The following is a 23,177-nucleotide window of genomic DNA, read 5'->3' as shown; positions in this document are numbered from 1 at the left end:
AAGACAGGGGGAGGGAGTTTTATGTTGGGCGGGGTCTAGAGTTAGGGTTTTTGGAGAGGGACATGCTTGTAGCGGTGTCTGTTTTTCCACCTCAAGGCAAATGTGTACTTGGCGGGCATGTATCCATTTATGTATTCCTATGGGGATGGAGGAGGGGTGTTAAGGCATACCTAGTGTTACAAATTTTAAATGCGAAAACACTGATGGAGGGCTCTTAATTCTCTGCTGGAGATGAAAGCGTAGCTCGCCTCAGCCATAATTTGTACCGAAGAAGGTTGCATCACATAATTTCACCCAACTCAAATGGAAAATCACATTTAAAGAGTGAGTCAAATTCCCAGTAAGATGCGTTTAATCTAGAATGTTTAAACTTTTTTTCATTATTGTAGCCATAAATCTTAGTCTCCATTCATTCCTTGAGCTATTTTTCCTACGCTATTTTGCAAAACATCATGTGGCATTTCATTGTTTATAATACGTGACCTTATATGATCTTCTTTGCTATATATAGACCCAGTCAACAGAGGGAGAACTGAAACATAATCTAATAGACTCATTTTCTATTTAGTTTTGCTTTTGGCCTATTTCTCATAGGTGATAATTGCAGAATTTGAAGATAAGAATGAAGTTTGAATTGATGACTAGAAGACTGCCAAATTGGTATGGAAAGAATTGTGAAGTGAATAATTCTTGGTATTTGAAAGCATATTTGAACATGTTTAAAGGTTTTAATGACCAGAAAATTAAATTCAGAATTTGAGTTTTCTAGTCACAAAACTGAAGTCATTCTTGCTTTCAACCTTCAAATTTTACTTGAAAAACTGTGTGAGCTGCAACACTGCTGTGGGTCATTCCTTGTTTGTTCCTCATCTTAAATCGAAAAGATCTTTTAACTGAACATTGACAACAAAGTCTGGATCCATTTCTGATGTTAGTAGGGCATCTTTTTTCAGCTGCCTCTGTATCAGGGCAAAGAGTAGCTGAGGAAGGATTAGTAATCGGATATGTAGCCCTTCACATGTAGGTCATTAAACTCAGGCTGGCATAGTGATGTGCCAAATTTTTCAACAGCTGTTCAGTGCCCCTCAGGATTCTGTTTATGAGTAATTATATATTTTTTTCAGTGTTAATACCTGGCATCCTTAGCTATTTAAAGCATAACTTTTAAGTTACCTTAAAATCCCTTATATTGTCATGGTGGAGTCAATAAGTTTTCTTTTGATACAGCCATTTAATGTTACAATCATATGGTGCACAGTTTTAAATGATTCTGTTAATCCAAAGCAAACTCCCAAAAAAGTACCAGCAAGAAAAAGGGGGGAGGGGGCAATTTAACCAAAGATTGAAACATAATATAGAAAGTACAGGAAGGTAAATTCATGACATGAAATAATCTCATTTTCATTGATTTGTAAGATTCATGTATTTGTTTTTTGACACATTTATTGAGTTCCATGTTTTTGTCTTAGTACTGTTGATACAGAGATAACTAAATCATAATCGCTGCCCTGGTAAGGACTCCATAGACTACTGGGAGAGTAAATAAATACCATACAACATATAATGTGCTTGAGATGGCTATACATGGAAAAGAGCAACTAAATGCTCCTGGACACAGGGGATGCAGTTTTAGAAATTGGATAATTTTGCTTCGTCTTGGAAAGTAAGTGGTTTTCCCAGATATAAAGAAGGGAAAGGTATTTAAAATATTGGGAGCTATAAAAGCAAAGATATGTCATAATTTGGCATATGATTGAGAAGCTGTGGGTAGGATGAGGAAAAAGGATGAAAGAATAACCCTAGGGTTTTTTAATTTGGACAACTGTAGGAATATAATTATGTTAACTGGGTCATTTAAAGAATAGTGGAAGGAAATTACATTTTGAAAAAAATAGTTTGATATTGAATATGTGGGTTCTGGGGAGTATACAGGATGTCTAAGTAGAAACAGATTTAGAAATCATCAGCACATAACTGGTGGCTTAAGCCAAAATAAGAGTTTGAAATCAAAGAGACGCTAGTTCATGCGTTGCAAATCTATAATGTCTATGAGAACTGGGTGGTAGCAAATGAGAGAAACTATCTGGGAGAAAAGTATCACAAACTGGAGACAATATTCTCTGTTTAGTCAGGGCACAAGTTCTAAGTAGGAATATGGGCTTAATTACACCAGATCTCAATTTTTAAAGAGCAGCCAGGAAACTGGATTTTTATGTGAAATCTGGTTTTTAAGTGTTGGCAACTCTTTTGTTTGTTCATTTTTTAAATAGTGAGCAGGCTAAACAGAACATGTGGACCACAATCAGATAATTGGCAGTTTGTTAAATTGGATTGTATACCATAGAATGAGAAAGGGGCTACAGATAGAATTTTGTAATAACAATAACAAAATGGTAATAAATACAGCTATGAGCTCCTCCAAATGTTTGGCCTGAAAACATTGGGCAGTCATCACAAATTCCATTATTTTAAGCCTAGTTCTGGTATTTCATTAAGTCTGAGAGTATTCTTCAGCAAGTTGGAAGTGGGAAGGTATGGGAATAGAGTAACACTCTGGAGTATGTTAATTTCAGGCTAAGAAAGCAAAACATTAATTTTTAAATTACTTGAAAGCTATCTAAAAATCAGAATCAACCTATTATTATAATTTCAACTTGTATTTTGATTGATTTTGAAAATATAGAAAAAATTTAAAAACAACAACAACAACAAAACAAACAAACGAAAAAAAACTTATCCCCTCTCCCCAAGTAATACATGAATAGTGAAACTCTAGGAAGATGACTATGGAGGCATTGTAGTCTGAATTTACTCATAAAAACAGATAGACTGTCTTGGATAGCAAAACAACAACAAATTCAGGTCATGGCAATAACATAACTAAGTGAAAAAGAATCCTTATAAAGCTCAAAATGTGAGCAGGTGGGAACAAACCATCAACTTAGTATCAGCATCTGTGTAGGAGGAAACAGTGGGAAGACCACAGAGCATCTGAAGGCCATGAGAGTGGGAGGACCCCCAAGCTACCAACAGCTATTTACTGAAAAGCAAGGGAGACTAGTATGAGATCAGAAGCAAAACTGGTTGACTATAATTTCAGGGTGAGTAACAAAGGGAGGAGCAGGAAAGTCTGAGAATGCTGGAGGGGTATAGAGCTTATGAACTCATCAAACTTAATAAAGCTGAGGTCCATTCTTGGACAAAGCCCAACAGTAAGAAATTTCTGGGACTAAAATCCAAATTGAACAGGACAGGGACAATAGAGGAAAAGAAAAATGCAGGTCAAAATAAAAGTAGAGGGAAGAGACAGAGCTCAGAAATGACAATGATATATAAGTGTCATTTTATGAAAACATGAGAAAAGGAAGCTTTAGAACTATGAGGCTAGAAAAGCTATTATACCTGCCCCTCTTTCTTAAAGGTGAAGAATAATCCACTTAGCTTAAAAACATATGACAAAAGGATTATTATTGAATCCTTTTTAAATTATTATAATAGAATATGAAGTAGAAAAAAGCATATGAAAAATATAACCCAATATTTCAAAACAGGAAAAAAAAATTTAGAGATAAAAGGTAAAACAACATAAAACAAAAAACCCTGAGAAATAAAGTGATTGGAGAAGAGATGTGAAGAGTGACAGAACTCAGAAAAGAATACAGAATATTAAAAGTACACATATATATTCAACCATCTTACTGGAAGTCCTAGTTAGTGCAATAAGAAAAGAAAAAAACTTTTCTTAGAGACTACTAGAACAAGTATACCAACAAATTGGAGAACCTAGAAGAAATTGATAGATTCACAGAAATATAGAACCTTGTAAAACTGAATCATGAAGAAATAGAAAAATCTGAATAGACCAATTACAAGTAATGAAATTGAACCAGTAATTTAAAAAATCTTTAAAAAACAAGGACCAGGCAGCTTCACAGTTGAATTCTACCAAACATTTAAAAAAGAGTTAGTATCAATCCTTCTCAAATTATTCCAAAAAAATTGAAGAGGGAGGAATACTTTCAAACTCATTTTATGATGCCAGCATTACCTTGATACCAAAACCAAAGACACTGTCAAAAAGAATAATAATAATAATAGTAATAATAGTAATACAGGCCAACATTTCTGATCAAAACAGATGCAAAAATTCTCAACAAAGTTAGTAAACCAAATTCAATAATACATTAAAAGGATCACAATTCATGATCAAGTGGAATTTATTCTAGAGATGCAAGGATAATTCAACAGCTACAAACAATGGAATATACTAGATTAATAAAACAAAAGATAAAATCCTATCATCCCAATTAATGCAGAAATTAACAAAATTCAATATCAGTTTATGATAAAAATGTTTAACAAAGTGGGTATAGAAGGAACATGCCTCAATATAATAAAGGCCACATATGACAGACTCACAGCTAACATCATACTTAGTGTGAAAAACTAAAAGTTTTCCCTCTAAGATCAAGAACAAGATAAGGAAGGCCACTCTCACCACTTTTATTCAACATAATACTGGAAGTCCTAGCCATAGCAATCAGACAAGAAAAAGAAAGAAAAGGCTTCCAAATTGGTAAGGAAGAAGTAAAACTGTCACAACCTGCAGATGTCATGTTACTATATATAGAAAATTCTAGCACTCTCAACAATAGCCAAATTGTGGAAAAAGCCTAAATGTCCATCAACTGATGAATGGATAAAGAAATTGTGGTTTATATACACAATGGAGTACTACGTGGCAATGAGAAAGAATGAAATATGGCCCTTTGTAGCAACATGGATGGAACTGGAGAGTGTGATGCTAAGTTTAATAAGCCATACAGAGAAAGACAGATACCATATGTTTTCACTCTTATGTGGATCCTGAGAAACTTAACAGAAACCCATGGGGGAGGGGAAGGAAAAAAAATGAGGTTAGAGTGAGAGAGAGCCAAAGCATAAGAGACTCTTAAAAACTGAGAACAAACTGAGGGTTGATGGGGGGGTGGGAGGGAGGGAAGGGTAGGTGATGGGCATTGAAGAGGGCATCTTTTGGGATGAGCACTGGGTGTTGTATGGAAACCAATTTGACAATAAATTTCATATATTAAAAAAATGCTAAAAGTTTTTTTGAGCAAAAATCTTTTAAAACTAATAAATTCAGTAAAGTTACAGGATACAAAATTAATATACAGAAACCTGTTGCATTTTGTACGTTAATAACTATCAGAGGAATTAAGAAAATCTCATTATAATTGCATCCAAAAAAAAAAAGATACCTAGGCATAACTTTAACCAAGGAGGTGAAAGACCTATACTCTGAACCCTATAAGACATTGATGAAAGAAATTGAAGATGACATGGATAAATGGAGTGATATGCCATGCTCATGGTATGGAAGAGTTAATATTGTTAAAATGTTCATACTACCCAAAACAGTCCACAGATTCAATGCAGTCCCCACTAAAATATCAATGGCTTTTTTCACAGAACTAGAACAAATAATTCTAAAATTTGTATGGAACCACAAATGATCCTGAATAGCCAAAGCAATCTTGAAAAGGAGAACAAAGGCAGAAGTATCACACTACCTGATACTACAGTACAAAGCTACAATATTCAAAACAGTATGGTATTGACATGGAAACAGATGTATAGATCAATGGAATTTAATATACAGCCTAGAGATAAACCCACACATACATGGTCAATTAATTTATAACAAAGGGGGCAAAAATATTCACTGGGGAAGAGAGAGTCTCTTCCATCAATGGTGTTGGGAAAACTGGACCACTATCTTACACTGTATACAAGATAAATTAAAAATAGATTAAAAGTTTGATTATAAGCCCTGAAACCATAGAACTCCTAAAAGAAAACATAGGCAAGAAGCTTGTAAACATAAATCTTACCAATACTTTTTTTGGACCATCTCCTGGTCCAAGGACAACAAAAGCTTTTAAAAAAGGTGGGGGGGGGGGGGAATTACATTGAACTAAAAACTTTGTAACAGTGAAGGAAACCATCAACAAAATGAAATGGCAACCTACTGAGTGGGAGAAGATATTTGCAAGTCAAACATCCAATAAGAGGTTAATACCCAAAATATATAAAGAACACACACAAATTAATATAAAAAAAACCTGATTTAAAAATGAGCAGAAGACTTGAGTAGACATTTGCTTTTCCATGAAAACATACAGATGGCCAACAGACACATGAGAAGACCTTTTTCATCACTAATCATCAGGGAAAGGTAAATCCAAACTGGAATGAGATATTGCCTTACAGCTCATGCGCAGCAAATGCTTTTTACCCACAATAGCGCTTCTTTCAAAATTGGAGTCAATCCTCTCAAACCCTGCTGCTTTGTTAACTAAGTTTATGTAATATTCTAAATTTTTTATTGTCATTTCAACAATCTTTACCAGGAGTGGATTCCATTTCAGGAAACCACTTTCTTTGCTCACCCATAAAATGCAACTTTTCACCTGTTATGGTTTTATCATGACATTGCAACAATCCAGTCACAAATCCAGTTACATCTTCAGGCTTCACTTCTAGTTCTCTTGCTGTTTCTACCATATCTGTATTTACTTCCTTCACTGAAGTCTTAAACACTTCAAAGTACTCCCTGAGGATTGGAGTCAACTTCTTCCAAACTCCTTTTGATGTTGCTATTTTGATCTCTTCCCATGAATCACAGATGTTCTTAATGGCATCTAGATTGGTGAATATTTTCCAAAAGGTTTTTAATTGGTTTTGTTCAGATCCATCAGAGCTATGGCAGCTATAGCCTTATGAAATGTATTTCTTTTTTTTTAATGTTTATTTTTGAGAGAGAGAGTGTGTGGGGGAGGGGGAGAAAGAGAGGGAGACATAGAACCTGAAGCAGGCTCCAGGCTCTGAGCTGTCAACACAGAGCCTGATGTGGGGTTTGAACCCATGAATCACGAGATCATGAGCTGAGCCAAAGCTGGACGCTCAACTGACTGAGCCACCCAAGTGTCCCTTATGAAATGCATTTCTTAAATAATAAGACTTGAAAGTTGAAATTACTCCTTGATCCATAGGCTGTGGAATAGATATTGTGTTAGTGGTGATTAAAACAACATGAATCTCATTGTACAGCTCCATCAGAGCTCTTGGGTGACCAGGTGCATTGTCAGTGAGCCATAATATTTTGAAAGGAAGTCTTCTGAGCAGTAAGTCACAATAGTGGGCTTAAAGTATTTAGTATACCATGTTTTAAACAGATGTGCTATCATCCAGACTTTGTTGTTTCATTGATAGAGCACAGGCAGAGGAGATTTAGCATGATTCTTTATTTTTTATTTTTATTTTATTTTTTTAGCATGATTCTTAAGGGCCCCAGGATCTTTTGAATGGCAAATGAGCCCTGGCTTCAACCTAAAGTCACAAGCTGCATTAGCCCTTAAGAAGACAGTTAGCCTGTCCTTTGAACATTTGAGATGATGATTAATATGGCATATTCTGCTTTGTCTACATTGAGAATCTATTATTTAGTGTAGCCACCTTCATGAATTATCTTAGCTACATCTTCTGGAAAACTTTCTGTAGCTTCTACATGAGCACTTGCTGCTTCACCTTGCACTAATGTTATGGAGGTGACTCCTTTCTTTAAACCTCATGAACCAACCTCGGCTAGCTTCAAACTTTTCTTCATATTTTTCTGTTTTAGCTTCAAATTCTGCAGCTTCCTCACCTTTCTCACCCTTCAGAGAATTAAAAAGAGGGCCTTGCCCTGGATTAAGCTTTAGCATGAGGGAATGTTGTGGCTGATTTGATCTTCTATCTAGAACACTCAACCTTTCTTCATATCTGCAAGAAGGCTGTTTCACTTTCTTACCATTCGTGTGTTCAGTGAAATAATTTTAATATTAATTTCCTTCAAGAACTTTGCCTTTGCATTCACAAGTTGGCTAATTGTTTGGCACCAGAGTCCTCGCTTTTGGCCTATCTTGACTTTCAACATGCGTTTCTCACTACGCTTAATCATTTGCAGCTTTTTATTTAACATGAGAGACTTGTGATCCTTCCTTTCACTTGAACATTTAGAGGCTATTGTAGGGCTATCATCTGACCTAATTTCAATATTGTGACTCACGGAATAAGGAGGCCAAAGGAGATGGAAAAGATGGAGGAATGGCCAGTCAGTGGAGCATTCAGAACACACACACATATTTATTAAATTCTCCATCTTATGTGGATGTGGTTTGTGGTGCCCTAAAACAATTACAAGAGTAACATCAAAGATCACTGGTCACAGATCTCCATAACAAATATAATAATGAAAAAGTTTGAAATATTGCAAGAATTACCAAAATGTGACACAGAGTCACAGAGTGAGCAAATGCTATTGGAAAAATGGCACCAGTTTGATCTTCAAAGCCCAGTAAGGTGAAGTGCAATAGAATGAGGTATTCTATGCCTGTATGTATTTTAGTTAATAATAATGTATCAATATTGTTTTTTTAATCAACAAATCTACCACAATAATGTATGTATTTTAGTTAATAATAATGTATCAGTATTGTTTTTTTAATCAACAAATCTACCACAATAATGTAAGATAATAATAGGAATGCCTTGGTATAGGCTATATGGGAAATCTCTGGACTGTCTTGGTAATTAAAATCAGTCATCATGATCCAAATTTAAAGTTTGTTGTCTTTTGGGGTGCCTGGCTGGCTCAGTCGGTTAAGCGTCCGACTTTGGCTCAGGTCATGATCTCACAGTTTGTAAGTTCGAGCCCCATGTCGGGTTTTGGGCTGACAGCTCAGAGCCTGGAGCCTGCTTCGGGTTCTGTGTCTCCTTCTCTCTCTTCCTCCCTCACTTGTGCTCTCTCTCTGTCTTTCAAAAATAAATAAAAATGTTAAAAATAATAATAAATTTTGTTGTCTTTATAGCAGTCTACTGAAAGAGAGTCATCAATCCTCTCCTTTAAATGCTAGAAATTCAGGGGTTTTGTGGCTAAAGAGAATGTAAAGTTAGATTCCCCTCAGGGTGACTGTTATTGACACTTAAAGATTTTGTTTTTGTTGTCAAATATGTGTGTGTCTGGAGGTGGGGGTGAAGGTAAAGTTTGTTTGATAACTTCATTTTGGAAAAATTGCTATCCTTTTTGGAGATTTCAAATGTTTCAAACCTAAGTCTCAAGTTTATTCTTGTTAAAGAAAGGCATTTAGTGTTAGGCACTTCGGTTTTTATTTTTTCAAAGAATTCTTAAAGTATACCTTTTAAAATAGTTTATATACTCTCCTATAATTTTGCATTGGTATAAAAGAGATCATCACATCATAAGAGTATTCTCAATCTAACAAAATTATTTTATGCAGGATCTTGAAAATTCTAACCCCCTCACTGAATTGAAAATGCTGTTAGACTTTATTATGACCACTTTGGGGTATTTGAAGTGTCCTTTTACATTTTTTTCCCATTAGTGCCATGGTTTTTTTCTAAGAACAGAGTAAAGTGTTATAATGTTATAAAGACTTTCCCTCCCTCTAACAGCTTTCATATAGCCTGACTTACTGTATCTATATCTGGTAGGGTAATACATTTCCTTCCAACCTCTAGCGTGTGAAGTTCATTTATCTTCCAATCTATGAAAATGAGTTAACTCCTAACAACCTCTGATACTCAACAGAAACACAACTGCACTTTGGAATTAGTAATTCATCTTTATGTCATAGTTTCTTATTTATCACTGCAAAATAGGTGTATAGCAGATATTCCAGTGTCAAGTACTACCAATAGAATTTCATTGCAAGAGAATTGTTTTAAAATCTATTGTTTGATTTTTGGTCTCGTTAGCACAGATCAGTTTTTTCACCTGTATGTTCAGCCTGGAACATTTAAACACAACAGTCAAGTGCCCTGTTAGCCTCTGTACAAAATTGTGGTGGATTTACCAAAGTTAGTGACAGTCCCAATTAATAATTCTCTGTCATTCTTAAGAAATCAAGTTTTCTGCATCCTATCTTTAATATTTTTAAAGTAAAGGAGAATAATGATTAGGTTTTAGGGTTTGTTTTTCCAATTTCTTAAATCATTTTTACCAAATTAATCCAAGCCTCATTTTTCTAATATGTAAATTGATTGTTAGGATGTACAATAAAAAATCTAAAGTGCTCAGCATAGTTTATTATACATAGTAATTGTTTCATAGATGATAGCTCTTGTTATTTTTATACTGTGCTATGCTCTGGTCCTGCTTCACATGCATGTAAAATAAGAGATGAGTTTGGGGAGATACCTCCCACATATATTATACTATGTTTGCTTTACTTGATCAACCGAGCTATAGAGGAGTGTGCCTCTTCTTCAGTATACAGAATTCACCGAATATGGAAAGAGTTTGGCATTCTTACTTTATTTTCGGTGAAACAACCTTAAGTCTTTCAAATGTCTTTGTACAAAGTGAAAGTTCTAAGCAAAATATAGAACGATGATATTATTTATTACCGACAGAAACAGGCTTCTTTGAACATTCTATGCTGAAATGACTATTTAATAGTGTGATTCATAGAAGCGTTCTAGTCCAAAGCAAATGCTTGAATGAAACAGCATTTATTTTATTAGGCAATAGTGATGTGTCTTTTATTGGTTGGACTCTGGTAAACGTTTGACAACAAATGGTACTTTACCCAAAGAGACACGTATCATGCATCACATAGTCTAACCACAAACATTAAAGGTCTATGTAACTGTGAGCCTCAAATGGAAATACAAAAGACAGTTATCATAGAATCACATATGATTTAAACCAGTCTTTTATTTAAATAAATAAACATAGCAAGTTTAGGTGAGTCTAAAGGCTGCATATCACTATGTATGTAATGCGGAAATTGTGGAGCACATAGAAATCTAATTAAATGTAAAGCAACAAAGCATTTCCACATTACCTTGTGTTTAGAATTCCTGTTATTCATAAAAACTTTTATTTTTTCAACAAACATTTTTCTAAGAATGGCCTTTTCTATTTACCCCAGGAAAAATTAATATTTATACTTTTAAGGTGATAGTCACAGCCAAATATTTTATTTTTGAAATGTTTATTTTAAACATTTAGCCATTATTTATATATGAAACTTATGGTAGCAAATAAAATTCTAATCACAATGGATGATAAAGACAAACAATTTTCATCTCTCAGTTCTTTATACAAAAATAGATTTCAAGAGGTAATATGCTTAACTTCAGAGATGTTTAAAGTTTATATTTCATTTTGTGGCTCTATTAAGTTAGCTGTCTCTTATCTGAGTTGTCTAAAAGATGTAAGCTTAAGGTTAGAATTCTAGAAAAGGGTTTTGAGAAAGAGGATAGAAACTTTAAGAACCTGTTTTATACTTACACATGGCTGTAAGTATTTTCATATACTTACATTATTTACTTACTTATAATATTTTCATTCAAATAGCCCTTCACAAGTATTTGATTCCCTGCCAAAACATCCCCACAATGCCTCCCCAAACCACCTCATTTTAGTAGATTTTATTCCTAGCAGGTTTCTCACAGGAGTTTTCAAGGACAAGAGTTAGTTCAGTTAGTATGGTCATAGCCATACTTGAATATTCACTTTAATTCTAGAAAACTTTCCTAATTAATTTTCTGTAGCAAAAGTGCTAAGGGCTGGAATTCCCCCTCTGAATTTCTTCCTAGAAATGAGATTCAGAAAGCATAGGGGACTCCAGCCAGCCAGTCTGAGGACTTAGACAAGTGTTTCTTGTCACAGAAATAGCTAGATGTTTCTACTGTAATATCCTCATTTGATAGGCTCACATGTTAATGATAGACAATGCTGATTTGCTACAACCCCATTAGTTTCACATATAAAAAGAACCATCTAGTTTTCAAAACTGAAAGTTCTATGTACTGTAACATGATTTTTGAAGTGATTGGTGGTGGTACAACCTAAAAATGTTTAAATAAATTATAAAATTCAGAGTGATTTTTAAATAACAGCGTAAAAATAGTATAAAAAAAATCCAAGATGACCATAAAAGACATAATAAAATTCAATTAAGTTTAGCTTAGTTTGAGAATCCTTGTCCCCCTCCCACACAATGTGGCCAAATGTACAGATAAGCTCTTAATATAGGCATGATGATTATTGTGTGTTGAGCCAAAAAGCATCACTACCAGTTGTTCTCAAATGTCCTTAAGCACTTCTGAATTTATAGGAAGGCAGACTGGTTTAGCTCTCAAAAGTGAACATTTTCTTGATTTTCCTTCTTGAGTAAAAAAAAAGTAAAAAGAGTGAGAAACTGAAAACTGCAGCCCACCTAAGTTTAATCATTAATAGTGAGTTCTTTGGTGAACTTAGGTCCTCATTTTGGAGTTTGGAATCTGACCTTTCCCCAAAGATAAACACACTCGTTGAAGGTTCTGAGGAGGGTCACTCCCTCATTGCCACCAGAAGAGTCCACTTCTCAGTGACTCCTGGCTGGGAACTGGATGCATTAGAGGGTAGCTAGTCAATATGATTCTTCTTGCTGTGCTTTTTCTCTGCTTCATTTCCTCATATTCAGCCTCTGTCAAAGGTAAGTTTGTGTCACCGTTTGCTTAACTTTAATTTTAATCGCTGAGAGGAAAAAGTGTGTGTGTGTGTGTGTGTGTGTGTGTGTGTGTGTGTGTGAACAGTGAAAGAGTTTCTAACTAAATCGTCTTCAAAACTACAAAACTTTGGAATACTTGTGAAGGCATGACTGGATTGGAATGAAAATCAAATTCAAATTCCTACATACATTAAGGAAACAGAGGTCCCTTTTAGTTTCAGTCCCTTAGACTAATGTGCTCCTTGCTTCAATGTCTCATTCATGGTCTATTTTTAAAAGGGAGAAAAGAAATGCCAGCTATTGTTACCTGCTGCTGTTGGTCACTCACTGAAAGCAGCTCCTTCATTTGAATTGTAAAAGAGGATTTTAAAAAATCAGTTTTTAAATTTTCTTCTAGTTGCTTAGCAATGTGACATCAAGAAGCATTAGGCTCAATGAAACAGGCATTTGATTTGCCAAAGAATTATGAATGAAATAGTAAAGTATGTATTTAATTGCATTGCCATTCAAAAGTGAGGATTATCATAAGTGGCGAATTAAAGAAAATAAAACTACATGGTATTGATTTAAGAAATAAGACTTACTGTCTTTGGATTAATAGTGTTGCTAGTTGTAGTTTCTACTTTAAGATAAAGTTGATTTTTAAAAATGCATATGAATTGTATACCTTTCAGAACAAACATATTTTATGATGGTTTACCAGATGGTTTATGATGGTTTATGGGATGATTTCTAAAAACTGAATGAAATGTATTATTATGGAATCTTCTTTTAAATCAACCAGAATGTAAACAAACTCCTTGGATTTCTAAATGTTGCACCTGTAAAATAAACACTTGTAGAGTCTCTTACGAGGATACACTGTCAAAACCAGTTGATCTAACACATCACTTAGCGTGCATGATAGGGTCCAGTTTTAATAACTGTGTATCCTAAGTGATACCAAACAATTCACATTAAACTTCTAAAACCCTTTTGGGATAATTATATTTTCATAAGTGAAATTTGTCTCAAGATTTCTCGTGTGGAAAATTTCCACATGAGGAGAGAAGACAATCTTTGTTATTGAAGCAGAAAAACGCAGGGCTAAATTGAAATTATTTTACCTAAGCAAATAACACTTTAGTTTCTTGAACTAAAGATTTCTTTAGCTTCTTAAAACACCAGTTTCTAAAGTGTTTAGTATTTAAAAATACAGTCCTTACTTGCTATTATCTGCCAAATGAATTGTAGAGTATTTGAAATATGAGGGATTTATACACCGTAATATCAAGCCTAATACCCTTATTATTTTGAGAAAAATAATTGAACTATGGTAGTTATATACTTCTATTTTTTTTCTACTCTATAAAGGAAAAAAATTGGATAACTTGGTGTTTTCAAATACATGCAGTTATAATGACTGAAGCACACACACACACATACACAACAATGACATACAGGAAATTTGTTTAAAATATGACAGATAGCTACCATGTGTTGTGTACAAACTCAGTGGCGAATCCAGAGTTTTAGAACCTGAAGGTTATGCAATTTAGGGGGCATCTTGAGAAAAAATTGCAAAAACACCTTACTTTTGCAAATGTTACTGAAAGAAAAGATATGGCATGTGTGCGCATTGCTAGGGTGCCCTTCCAAGATCTTGGAAGGAGCTTGGGCAAGTGAGGGCCCCAAAGCTTAAGCATCATTAGCTTCACGGTACAAGCTACCTATACCAAATACCATAAATAAAAAGTATAGGACTTGGCAGCTCTCTCTCTATCTGAATGTGATAACTTTTTGTATTACAGTACCATGATTTTATTATAGATTCCTTGCCTTCTGTAATGATTGACATTTAAGAAACAAACTCCTTGTGAAAGTCTATTTTAAAATCAGGCCATGGTAAATTTGGGGATCTCATGTATCACCTCAACACCCATGTTATATTTAATTATACATGCAACTGTTTGGCAAATCCCCAGATCTGGGCAGATATTGAGCAGAGGTTGGACTGAGAGAAGGTGGGTAAGATTTGTACAGATGAGGGTCTATTTAGAAGAGATAGGCTGAGTATGAATATCCTAAAGACTCAAGTTTCCCCTACTTTTTCTCAATCGTATTTTGTAATGATGTATCTATTTTCAGTGCATTCTTCGGGTGTGCTTTTACTTTTGCTAACCTAGGCATGAGCGTTCTGTTTATTAATCTTGTTATCTCTGAACACGACCGATTCCTTTACTTCCAGTCTTGCTCTCAAGTCCCTGGCTTGACCCACGCTTTTCAGTCCATTCACATCAATCACATCTTCCAATCTTTTCCCCTTGTCCTTCATCCTACTCTTTTACATTTTGTCTTAGAGTTTTCTGTTGGAATCCTCAATTCCATTGCCTACCCTTACCACTGTTGCATGCGCCTTTAAGCCTCACCTTGAATTTACCTGTTTCAAAATACATATTTTAAGATATTTCTTTACAGGTTCAAAACCAAGAGTTTTGGTGCTTTTAAGTCACTTAAAATTTTTAAATGCATTTGAAGGGACATGTTGAAGAGGTTTTGTCTAAATTCGGTTTCAAAAAATGCCATCCCGTATACTCTATAGAGTAACATCCTAAGAAAGAAGTAAGTCAGCAGTATAAACAGAACATGCTCCCATCACCAGTGTTGCCAGATCTCTGAATAACATGAACAGAGAAACACTAGTCAAAGAGGAAAGGATAACAGGGACAATATTACAGCATGATCCACTTATTTGAATCATTTGAGGTTTTAGCTCTTGTTTCAAGAGGTAGGAAAAAGATCTAGAACAAGGCCTATTCTTTCCTATGCTTTATCATTTCCACATCATAGTCAAGTTCTGATCTATTATATATTGTCTGCTTTCACATTCTTTTGACTGGTAAAGTAAGAGCAAGGAAAAAATGATCAACATAATACTTTGGAAATCTTTAAAATTTAAGAGAGGCTACCTTCCTACAAACTTTTCATAGTTATTTTAACCAGAAGATATCTTTATGTAGCCCACAAAACTTGGATCTTAGTAAATTTAAACATCAAATTCTGCATTCTATCTGCTATGTTGGGTTGAGAGCAGAGTCAGCTTTTCTCGGCTGTCTATAATGCTTACCTTTCAGAATTGCTGTGAGGATTAGATAAGACATGTTATTTCCTTTATGCCCTCTGTGGAATTCGATAGGCATGATAAAAAGAAGGCTCTCTGGCCAAAATGTCTTTCCTGATCAGAAAATCAATGTTTGAACCTGTAGCAGTGTCCCAGTTAAAATGTGGAAGAGGTTGAGGTAGGGGAGGCAAGAGGTAGTCATAGGCTTTATCTCCTCCAGGGTTTTTCCTGACTTTTTTTTTCTTATTATCGAGAGGGAGAGAGAGAGAGAGAGAGAGAGAGAGAGAGAGAGAGAGAGAGAGAGAGAACATGTGAGCAGGGGAGAGGGACAAAGGGAGAGAGAGGGAGAATTTCTCTCCACAACATGGGCCTTGATCCCACAACCCCAGGATCATGACCTGAGCTGAAATCAAGAGCCAGACACTCAGCCAACTGAGCCACCCGGGTGCCCCTTTCCTGACTTTTTTTTTTTTGTCTTCTGTATCTTATACCTGAGGTTCTGCCTGATTTGCTGCTTGGACACAGTGTATGTTTGTATGTATACTCTTGGATACTCCCTTCCCACACTTCCTTCTAGCTTTTCTAGATCCCTGTTCCTTGTCTCTGTATCCCCTTGCTTTGAAGGTTTGTCAAAATATATAACTTCACCACCCAAAACTTTCCTTTTTGACCTCATCTTCTGTAGTGTCTTTCACTGAATTCTGGCCTCTTTGGCCTCCCTGCTGTTCCTCCATTACACCTGCGCTGCTCTCTCCTTAGGGCCTTTAAACTTGCTATTCTGTCTATGTGTGTGGAGGGCTGGGGCAGGTGTAAGCATGGACATAGAAGGGATGCCCTTCCCACAGATATCCATGTGGCCTAAAGCCTTTGTCCAGACTATTACCTTCTCACTAAGCTCTTTCCCTCAGCATTCCCATTCCCTTTCCTGTTTCATTTTTCTTCATTAGCACTTCTAACATTTCTAATATGCTTATATACTTTTTTATTGCTCATCTCCTCATTTAAATGTAAGCTCCACAAAGGCAGACATTTTGTCTGCTTATTAATTAGTACAGCCCCAGAGCCTAGAAAAGTGCCTACCACCCAGGTGCTCAGTCCATCCTTGTTGGATGTATGAGTGAATTCCTAGCTCCCTCCCTAGGAATGGAGAAGAGTTCAACCTAAAGGTTTAGTTGTGTGTAGTACAGGCAAGAGCATGGTCTCTAGAGCCAGACAGCCTGGGTTCAAATCCCGACTGTATCACTAACTGTCTGGGTCATCTTGGGGAAAATGTATAATCTCTATGCCCTTTGGTTTCCTTATCTATAAAAGGAGACTAATAATGGTACTTACCCCACTGGGTTTTGTGAGAATTAAAGAAGTTAATGTACATAAAGCACATTGAACAGTTTATTAGAGACAATATGTTTTTTTAATTAAAAATTTTTTTAATGCTCATTTATCTGAAAGAGAGAGAGGGAGGGAGTGGGGGAGGGGCAGAGAGCGAGGGAGACACAGAATCCAAAGCAGGCTCCAGGCTCTGAGCTGTCAGCACAGAGCCTGACACGGGGCTTGAACTCACTGACTGAGAGATCATGACCTGAGCCGAAGTCGGACATTTATCTGACTGAGCCACCCAGATGCCCTGAGACGATGTGTTTTGACCATTTTTTTTCCTCTCAACAGGAGACACTATAGTAGATGATGGAGACAGTAGACTTCAGAAGTTTTCTTAATTTTTGGCTTTGCAAAGTAACTTTGTTTTCTTTCTCAGCTGCCTCTCTTCTGGCCTACTCATTTGAACTCCCTTTCCTCGCCCTCCCTCCATACGCATATTTCCTGAGGGAAGAAAAACTTATGGTTGCTTATTATAGTTCACTAGGCAATGCAACCCCATTAGCACGGAGGAAAAATGTATACTGAAATCTTTTTTGACTATGTCCTGTGAGCCATAGATAGAAAATACACAGAGGGTTTGCATGACCATAAACTTCAAATCATCTCTGGTAAAGATTTGATCCTCCTGTGTCACATTTCTTTGGGTTAAGGTAAGCTGAATTAGACAATGTGTAAACTGCTTCATGTATCAATTATTTTGGCTCACTATACTATTTGACATTAAGCTGCCGATGCTAAATTAAAACTGGTACTAAAATCTTGTGTAGTAAAGCATTATTTTCTTCAGGAATAGCTAATTTAAAATTACATATGTATAACCTTGAAATGTACCTTTGTACTAAAAGTTTACTATAATTAAATAAACTATAATATTTTTACTGTAATTAGTAGAGTTAATTGCATTGGGGGGGATAGTCTTTAAATATTCAAAATATCCAATTTAAGGAACTGCCTTCTAACCCCTAAAATTACCTTGGCATTGATCTGTTGCACTGAAATGATATATTAGTTACAAATAGTTTTTATTAATTTTGTAAAGCAATTCCTGGCTAAACCTCTACCTGGAATCATACTCATTTTACCTCAATAAAGCTGGAGAGAGAAGAGAAATCACATTCATATAATTAAAAGCAATGCAATGACATTTCCTTAAAAAAACTGTTCTATAGTTCAACCAGAACGATATTTAGATCATCTGATTATTGATAAAGGATACAAATTAATGTCTGTTCTGAAATGGAAGTTTATTTGTTTGTTTGTTGTTCTTTTTGTTGTTGTTCAAGTCAGTGATTTCAGCAAATGGAGAATAGAACCATCTTTCATTTAGCAAATATTACTAAGGTCCCACTAGGCAGCACTATGCTGGACAAGGAATGCATTGATGGCAAGATAGCACACTCCATGGCATGACAAGTACCTCACAACTGAGATTTGACTTGTGTCACAATCTTTATGCAGGTCACACAACCGGTCTCTCATTAAATAATGACCGTCTGTACAAACTCACATATTCCACTGAAGTTCTTCTTGATCGGGGCAAAGGAAAACTCCAAGACAGTGTAGGCTACCGAATTTCATCTAATGTGGATGTCGTCTTACTGTGGAGGAATCCTGATGGCGATGATGACCAACTGATCCAAATCACAGTAGGTATTTTCTACCAGGCATGCAAAGATTAGATGTCAGCAAAGTCTTTGAGAAATGTTATCATTTGAGAGCAATTGTTTTGTGCTCTTGGTTATATATCCCTTTACTTTGTTATCTATCACTAAAATAAATAGATCTACAGTTTTGGAGTTTTTGCCAATAAAAAGTAATCTGGTCTTTCTAAGTTGTTGAAGCAAGCAAAAGAAGGCATATGCTAGTGAGTAACTATGGTATGATGTCCAGGTCTATATTTCTCACTAATAGGCACATTAAACTATAACCCAGTTGAAATGTTCTAGGAGTGAGGAGTCTAGAATCCATGTCATGTGAAAAACAATTAAGACTACTTTCACTGAAGGAGGAGATAATATTGGAACCTCTCAATTTTCCTGAGTGCCTCCATATAACGGAAGTACCAATGAGGAAGTGAACCCATTCTGTGTTCTTCCTGAGGAAAGAGCCAGGTGCTCTCCTGCATGGCTGTATTTGGTCAATTATGACAGTTTAGATTTATGTGTTGAGAAAGGAGGTCAAATCATATGGTCTCTGAGACCTCTTTCAGTTTTAATATATGGTGATTCCATATTTGCTTTCAAAGGCCTAAAGGCAATAGATTTCTCTAGTAAAGTCTGTTATTCTTCTACGTATTGGTGTGAAGCAGGTACACGGGACCAAGATTTGTTCCATTATAACTGATAAGTAGTTGTTGATAAACTTTATAATGAGGTGTCATGGCAATACATGTATCAAGTGATCTTTGCTTCTTTGGATGTCTCTAATAGCTGTTGTGACTTCCAGGTTGGCTCAAAACTTCATCATCCACCTCTCTAAACCATTTCTTAATAGAACAGTAAACTATTCTGCAGAAAACATTATGTACCTCCTTGTTCAGTAATCAGACTGTTCATCTTTGATTTTGTATATACAAGTGAAATACAATGGGACAGGATTCCTTTCCAAAAAATGGTAAAGAAAGTGAGGAGACCAGGCAGACAGCAATAGTCAAAATGAATAAGGAGAGTGACAATGACAAAAAAGAGCTACCTTTCAGTCATGATTATTACAAACCTGAATTCACAGATTTATTAAAGTATCAGTATTTTTACCTAATTCAAAAACCTAATTTTCATGTGACTTCTCCATTATTTTAAAGTTAATGGCTAAGTCCTATGAATCATGAATTGAAAAGCAACAGAATAAGTTATGGCCAACCCTGTTTATTGCTTTAGCATTTTATTTTCTAAAAGACTATGATGGAAATAGAGATAGCAAGTTTTTCTAACATGTTTCTTTCCATGCTTCCAGATGAAAGACGTAAATGTTGAAAATGTGAATCAGCAGAGAGGAGAGAAGAGCATTTTCAAAGGAAAAAATCCACCCAAAATCATAAGAAAGGAAAACTTGGAAGCTTTACAAAGACCTGTGCTCCTTCATCTAATCCATGGAAAGGTAAAAGTGATTTTGGGGGTCCACATCTTTTTTCTCCTACTTCAAATTTTTTCTTCCTTCTGTAGTTATTACATTGAAATGATCATGATATCACTACTTTTATAGTAAATGGAATTTTTTCAAGAACTAAGTAGATAAGTAGAGGTTGCAAACTAAATGCTTCAGAAGTCAATCATTTTATTTTCATTATATTTTCTAGCCATTTGTTTCTTATTTTTATGAAACTCTTTACAATAGAATCAAGTATTTGTTTATTGAGAGGCACTATTAAAAGGTATATTCCTTATTAGGAAGGATTAGAAAGATATTGTAACACATTAGGTCATCACAGATGATTGTGTACATCATTCAGGAAAGCAGACAAATTGTGAGAATGGAATGATCTAGCTTCATTCGATAAATGATATTAACTCATGAGACTATCAGTATCTGGCTAATGCACAAAATTGAAGCTTTTGAAAGGGCATGTCATTCCTAAGGTAGAGTTGGTGTTTTAAAAAAGTACTTAGGGGTTATTTAAAAACAATGACTTTGAAAAGTATTTTATATATTAAAGAATGAACACTATAACATCCATTTGTAAATTTGCTCAGAAAATTCTGTAAGTGTGCATTACTTATGGTTTGTGATCTATTACAATGGTCTTAATATGTTTGTAACTGAGAAGAAACTGTGATCAGTGAAATACTAGGCATGACATATGTGGGTTTATGAAAAGTAGAGATATTATATTGATGTACATAAAAATGTATCTGTAAAGATGTACACTCAGTTTTAGTTACCAAAGTAGAAAAACAGAGGGACCATTATAGTTAAAACTCTACACATCTGCAAAATGTCTCTAGATTCAAAATTTTTAAAGGTGAAAACAAATACTTTAAAATAACGTAAATTTCAGACATGTGATATATTGCTAATCATGATCTGCATTTTTATATAAAGCAGTAAAAGGAATTCTTATGTTGTCACCTCTCCTACAAGCAAATGTGAATCCCCATCTCAAGGATGCTTCTCTTCTCCACTTGTCAAAATACTTACCATGCCCTAGGCATTGCTCACAGGCCCTTTCTTTTATAAAGTTCATATCTTTCCAGTCAACCGGAAATAATCACCTCTCTTTAGAACCCTCTTAGCACTTTGTAACTCACTCATGGCCCTTATCACTGTCCTTTTGGTCATTTGTGTCCATTACTAGACTTTGGGTTTTGGTAGAGAAAATTCCCATTCCTCTTTGTATTCTAGCCCCTCATACTCCCCTTCATGCCCTTCCACTCCCTTCCTCTGCAAAACACCCAGAACCATGCCTTGTACTGACTGACCTGGTATTCTAAGAGACTTTCCCAACATTCTCCCAAACCCCATACTCCTTTAGGCTTATTTCTATTCAAGTGTTTATCATAGATGTTTAAATCCTCTCTTTGTCTGCAGTCAGCATTCAGAGTAAGCTCATAGGCAGCAATTGTGTCTTTCACTCTGTATTTTTCAGTGTCCTGCTCATAGTGGGGTCTCAATGAATGTAAATTAAAGGAATGAACACATAAAGTTATATGGGGCTAAAATGAGTTGAACTTTGAGAAAGTCTTGGGCTATTGTTTGCTGAATATTAGCTAAATCATATTGAGCACTTCATGTGCACCAGAGGCCTAAGGCATTACATTAGTGATCTCTTTTATCCTCATGACAGCTCTGGGAAGCAGATGCTGCTTTATCGTCCTCTTGTAATAGATGAGGAAACCAAAGTTAAGAGCAGTAAAGAAATTTGCCTAGGGTCACACAACTGGCAAGTGGTGGAGCTGGGATTCAAACAGGTCTAATCTCCGAGGCTAGGCTGGAAACCTCCACATTATACTGTTTTCTAATTGTGAAGTATTTGGGGAAGTACCACCTCTTTGGTTGACTTGCAATATTCCTACTTTATCCTTCAGTATATCTATTAACTCATTTGATTTTCATATGGCACAACAACATGAAATACTATTTTCTTCCTCTCTGACCTTCTAATGTGGAAAGACACTTGAGCCCATAAAATATAAGTTGCATTTATAATCTTAATGACAACCTGCCATTTTATAGCCCCTTGGGTAGCAGTTGAGTACAAAGTCTTTTGTTACACACACAAAAGAACTCAGTGCCCTCACTGTTCAAAGGCTGGGATGGAGCTGCCACATCATTATTTCAATGACTCCAACATGCCAATTCTACAGGAGCTGTGATTGTGATGGTTTACGATAGCCTCAGGTTAAAGTGCACTGTGGTATCTATCAATGATATGATAAAGTACCTGTTGGGAAAAAAAAATGACCCTGGAGACTAAGAAGCCATGTGGAGTTTTCAGCCGCATCATTGTCAGAGAGATCATTATTTAAATGATCACCTCAGCCTACCATGAGAGGAATTAGGGAAGCAAGGGCTGAGCTCCTGATTGGCAGTTTTATTGAAAAATATTTTCCACTCCAAGCTCAAATTAAGTTTTACTCCCTGAAATTTCTGTGATTTCAGGGATGCTCAACAACATGTATTTTTTGTCCTTCCAGAGCCCCCTGTTTTAAGCTCCCATATTTACATGGTAAAAGGAGAGCCCATTAAAACACTCAGATGCATATTTATTGCACATCATCCTTTTTCCATGCCCACTCATCTTCCCTATATAAGTGTTTGGGCATGGCTCTGCTTTTGTCTACAGATCATAAGTGAAGTTGGACATATGACAGTTTTCTGGTTACGTTGATTAACACTGACAAGCAAAAGATGCCTCAAGTTACAGCATGGATCCTTTTTTGGCCTGAAATGCTAATACAATTAACTGGATAATTACCAGATTTCCATTTCTGTTTTTTTCTGTCAGTATGGATTAAATGAACCTCATGGCTGCCGAGTTGGCCCTTTATTTTGTGTTGTTTCTGGGCATTGATTTGTTCTCTGAATCTGGCAGTATGGCTCCTTCACACACACTGAACCTCCGAAAGAAATATGACACCTTGAAAACCTTCAATTCTTCAAGTATATCTTCACTTGTCTGTTTTTCATTGTGTCATTCCCTA

At 35.6% G+C, this 23,177-nt stretch overlaps 1 protein-coding gene across 2 annotated transcripts in view; it reads left to right on the top strand.

The window, feature by feature from the left end:
- The first annotated feature begins 39 nt into the window (after nucleotides 1-39).
- MTTP (microsomal triglyceride transfer protein) overlaps nucleotides 40-23,177 on the top strand; it is a 59,585-nt gene continuing 36,447 nt past the window's right edge. The window contains exons 1-3 of one of the 2 annotated variants that reach the window (XM_045056054.1): nucleotides 40-324; nucleotides 18,499-18,686; nucleotides 19,993-20,136. In XM_045056054.1, coding sequence (XP_044911989.1) covers nucleotides 19,993-20,136 — 144 coding nt within the window. In that variant the 5' untranslated portion in view covers nucleotides 40-324; nucleotides 18,499-18,686. Of the gene's footprint in view, nucleotides 325-12,388; nucleotides 12,549-18,498; nucleotides 18,687-19,992; nucleotides 20,137-23,177 lie in introns of those variants that run through there. The other variant, XM_019829170.3, reaches the window with a different exon arrangement.

This window comes from Felis catus, chromosome B1, assembly GCF_018350175.1.
Source record: "Felis catus isolate Fca126 chromosome B1, F.catus_Fca126_mat1.0, whole genome shotgun sequence".
NCBI classification, from domain to species: Eukaryota; Metazoa; Chordata; class Mammalia; order Carnivora; family Felidae; genus Felis; species Felis catus.
This window is presented reverse-complemented; position numbering and strand designations above follow the sequence as displayed.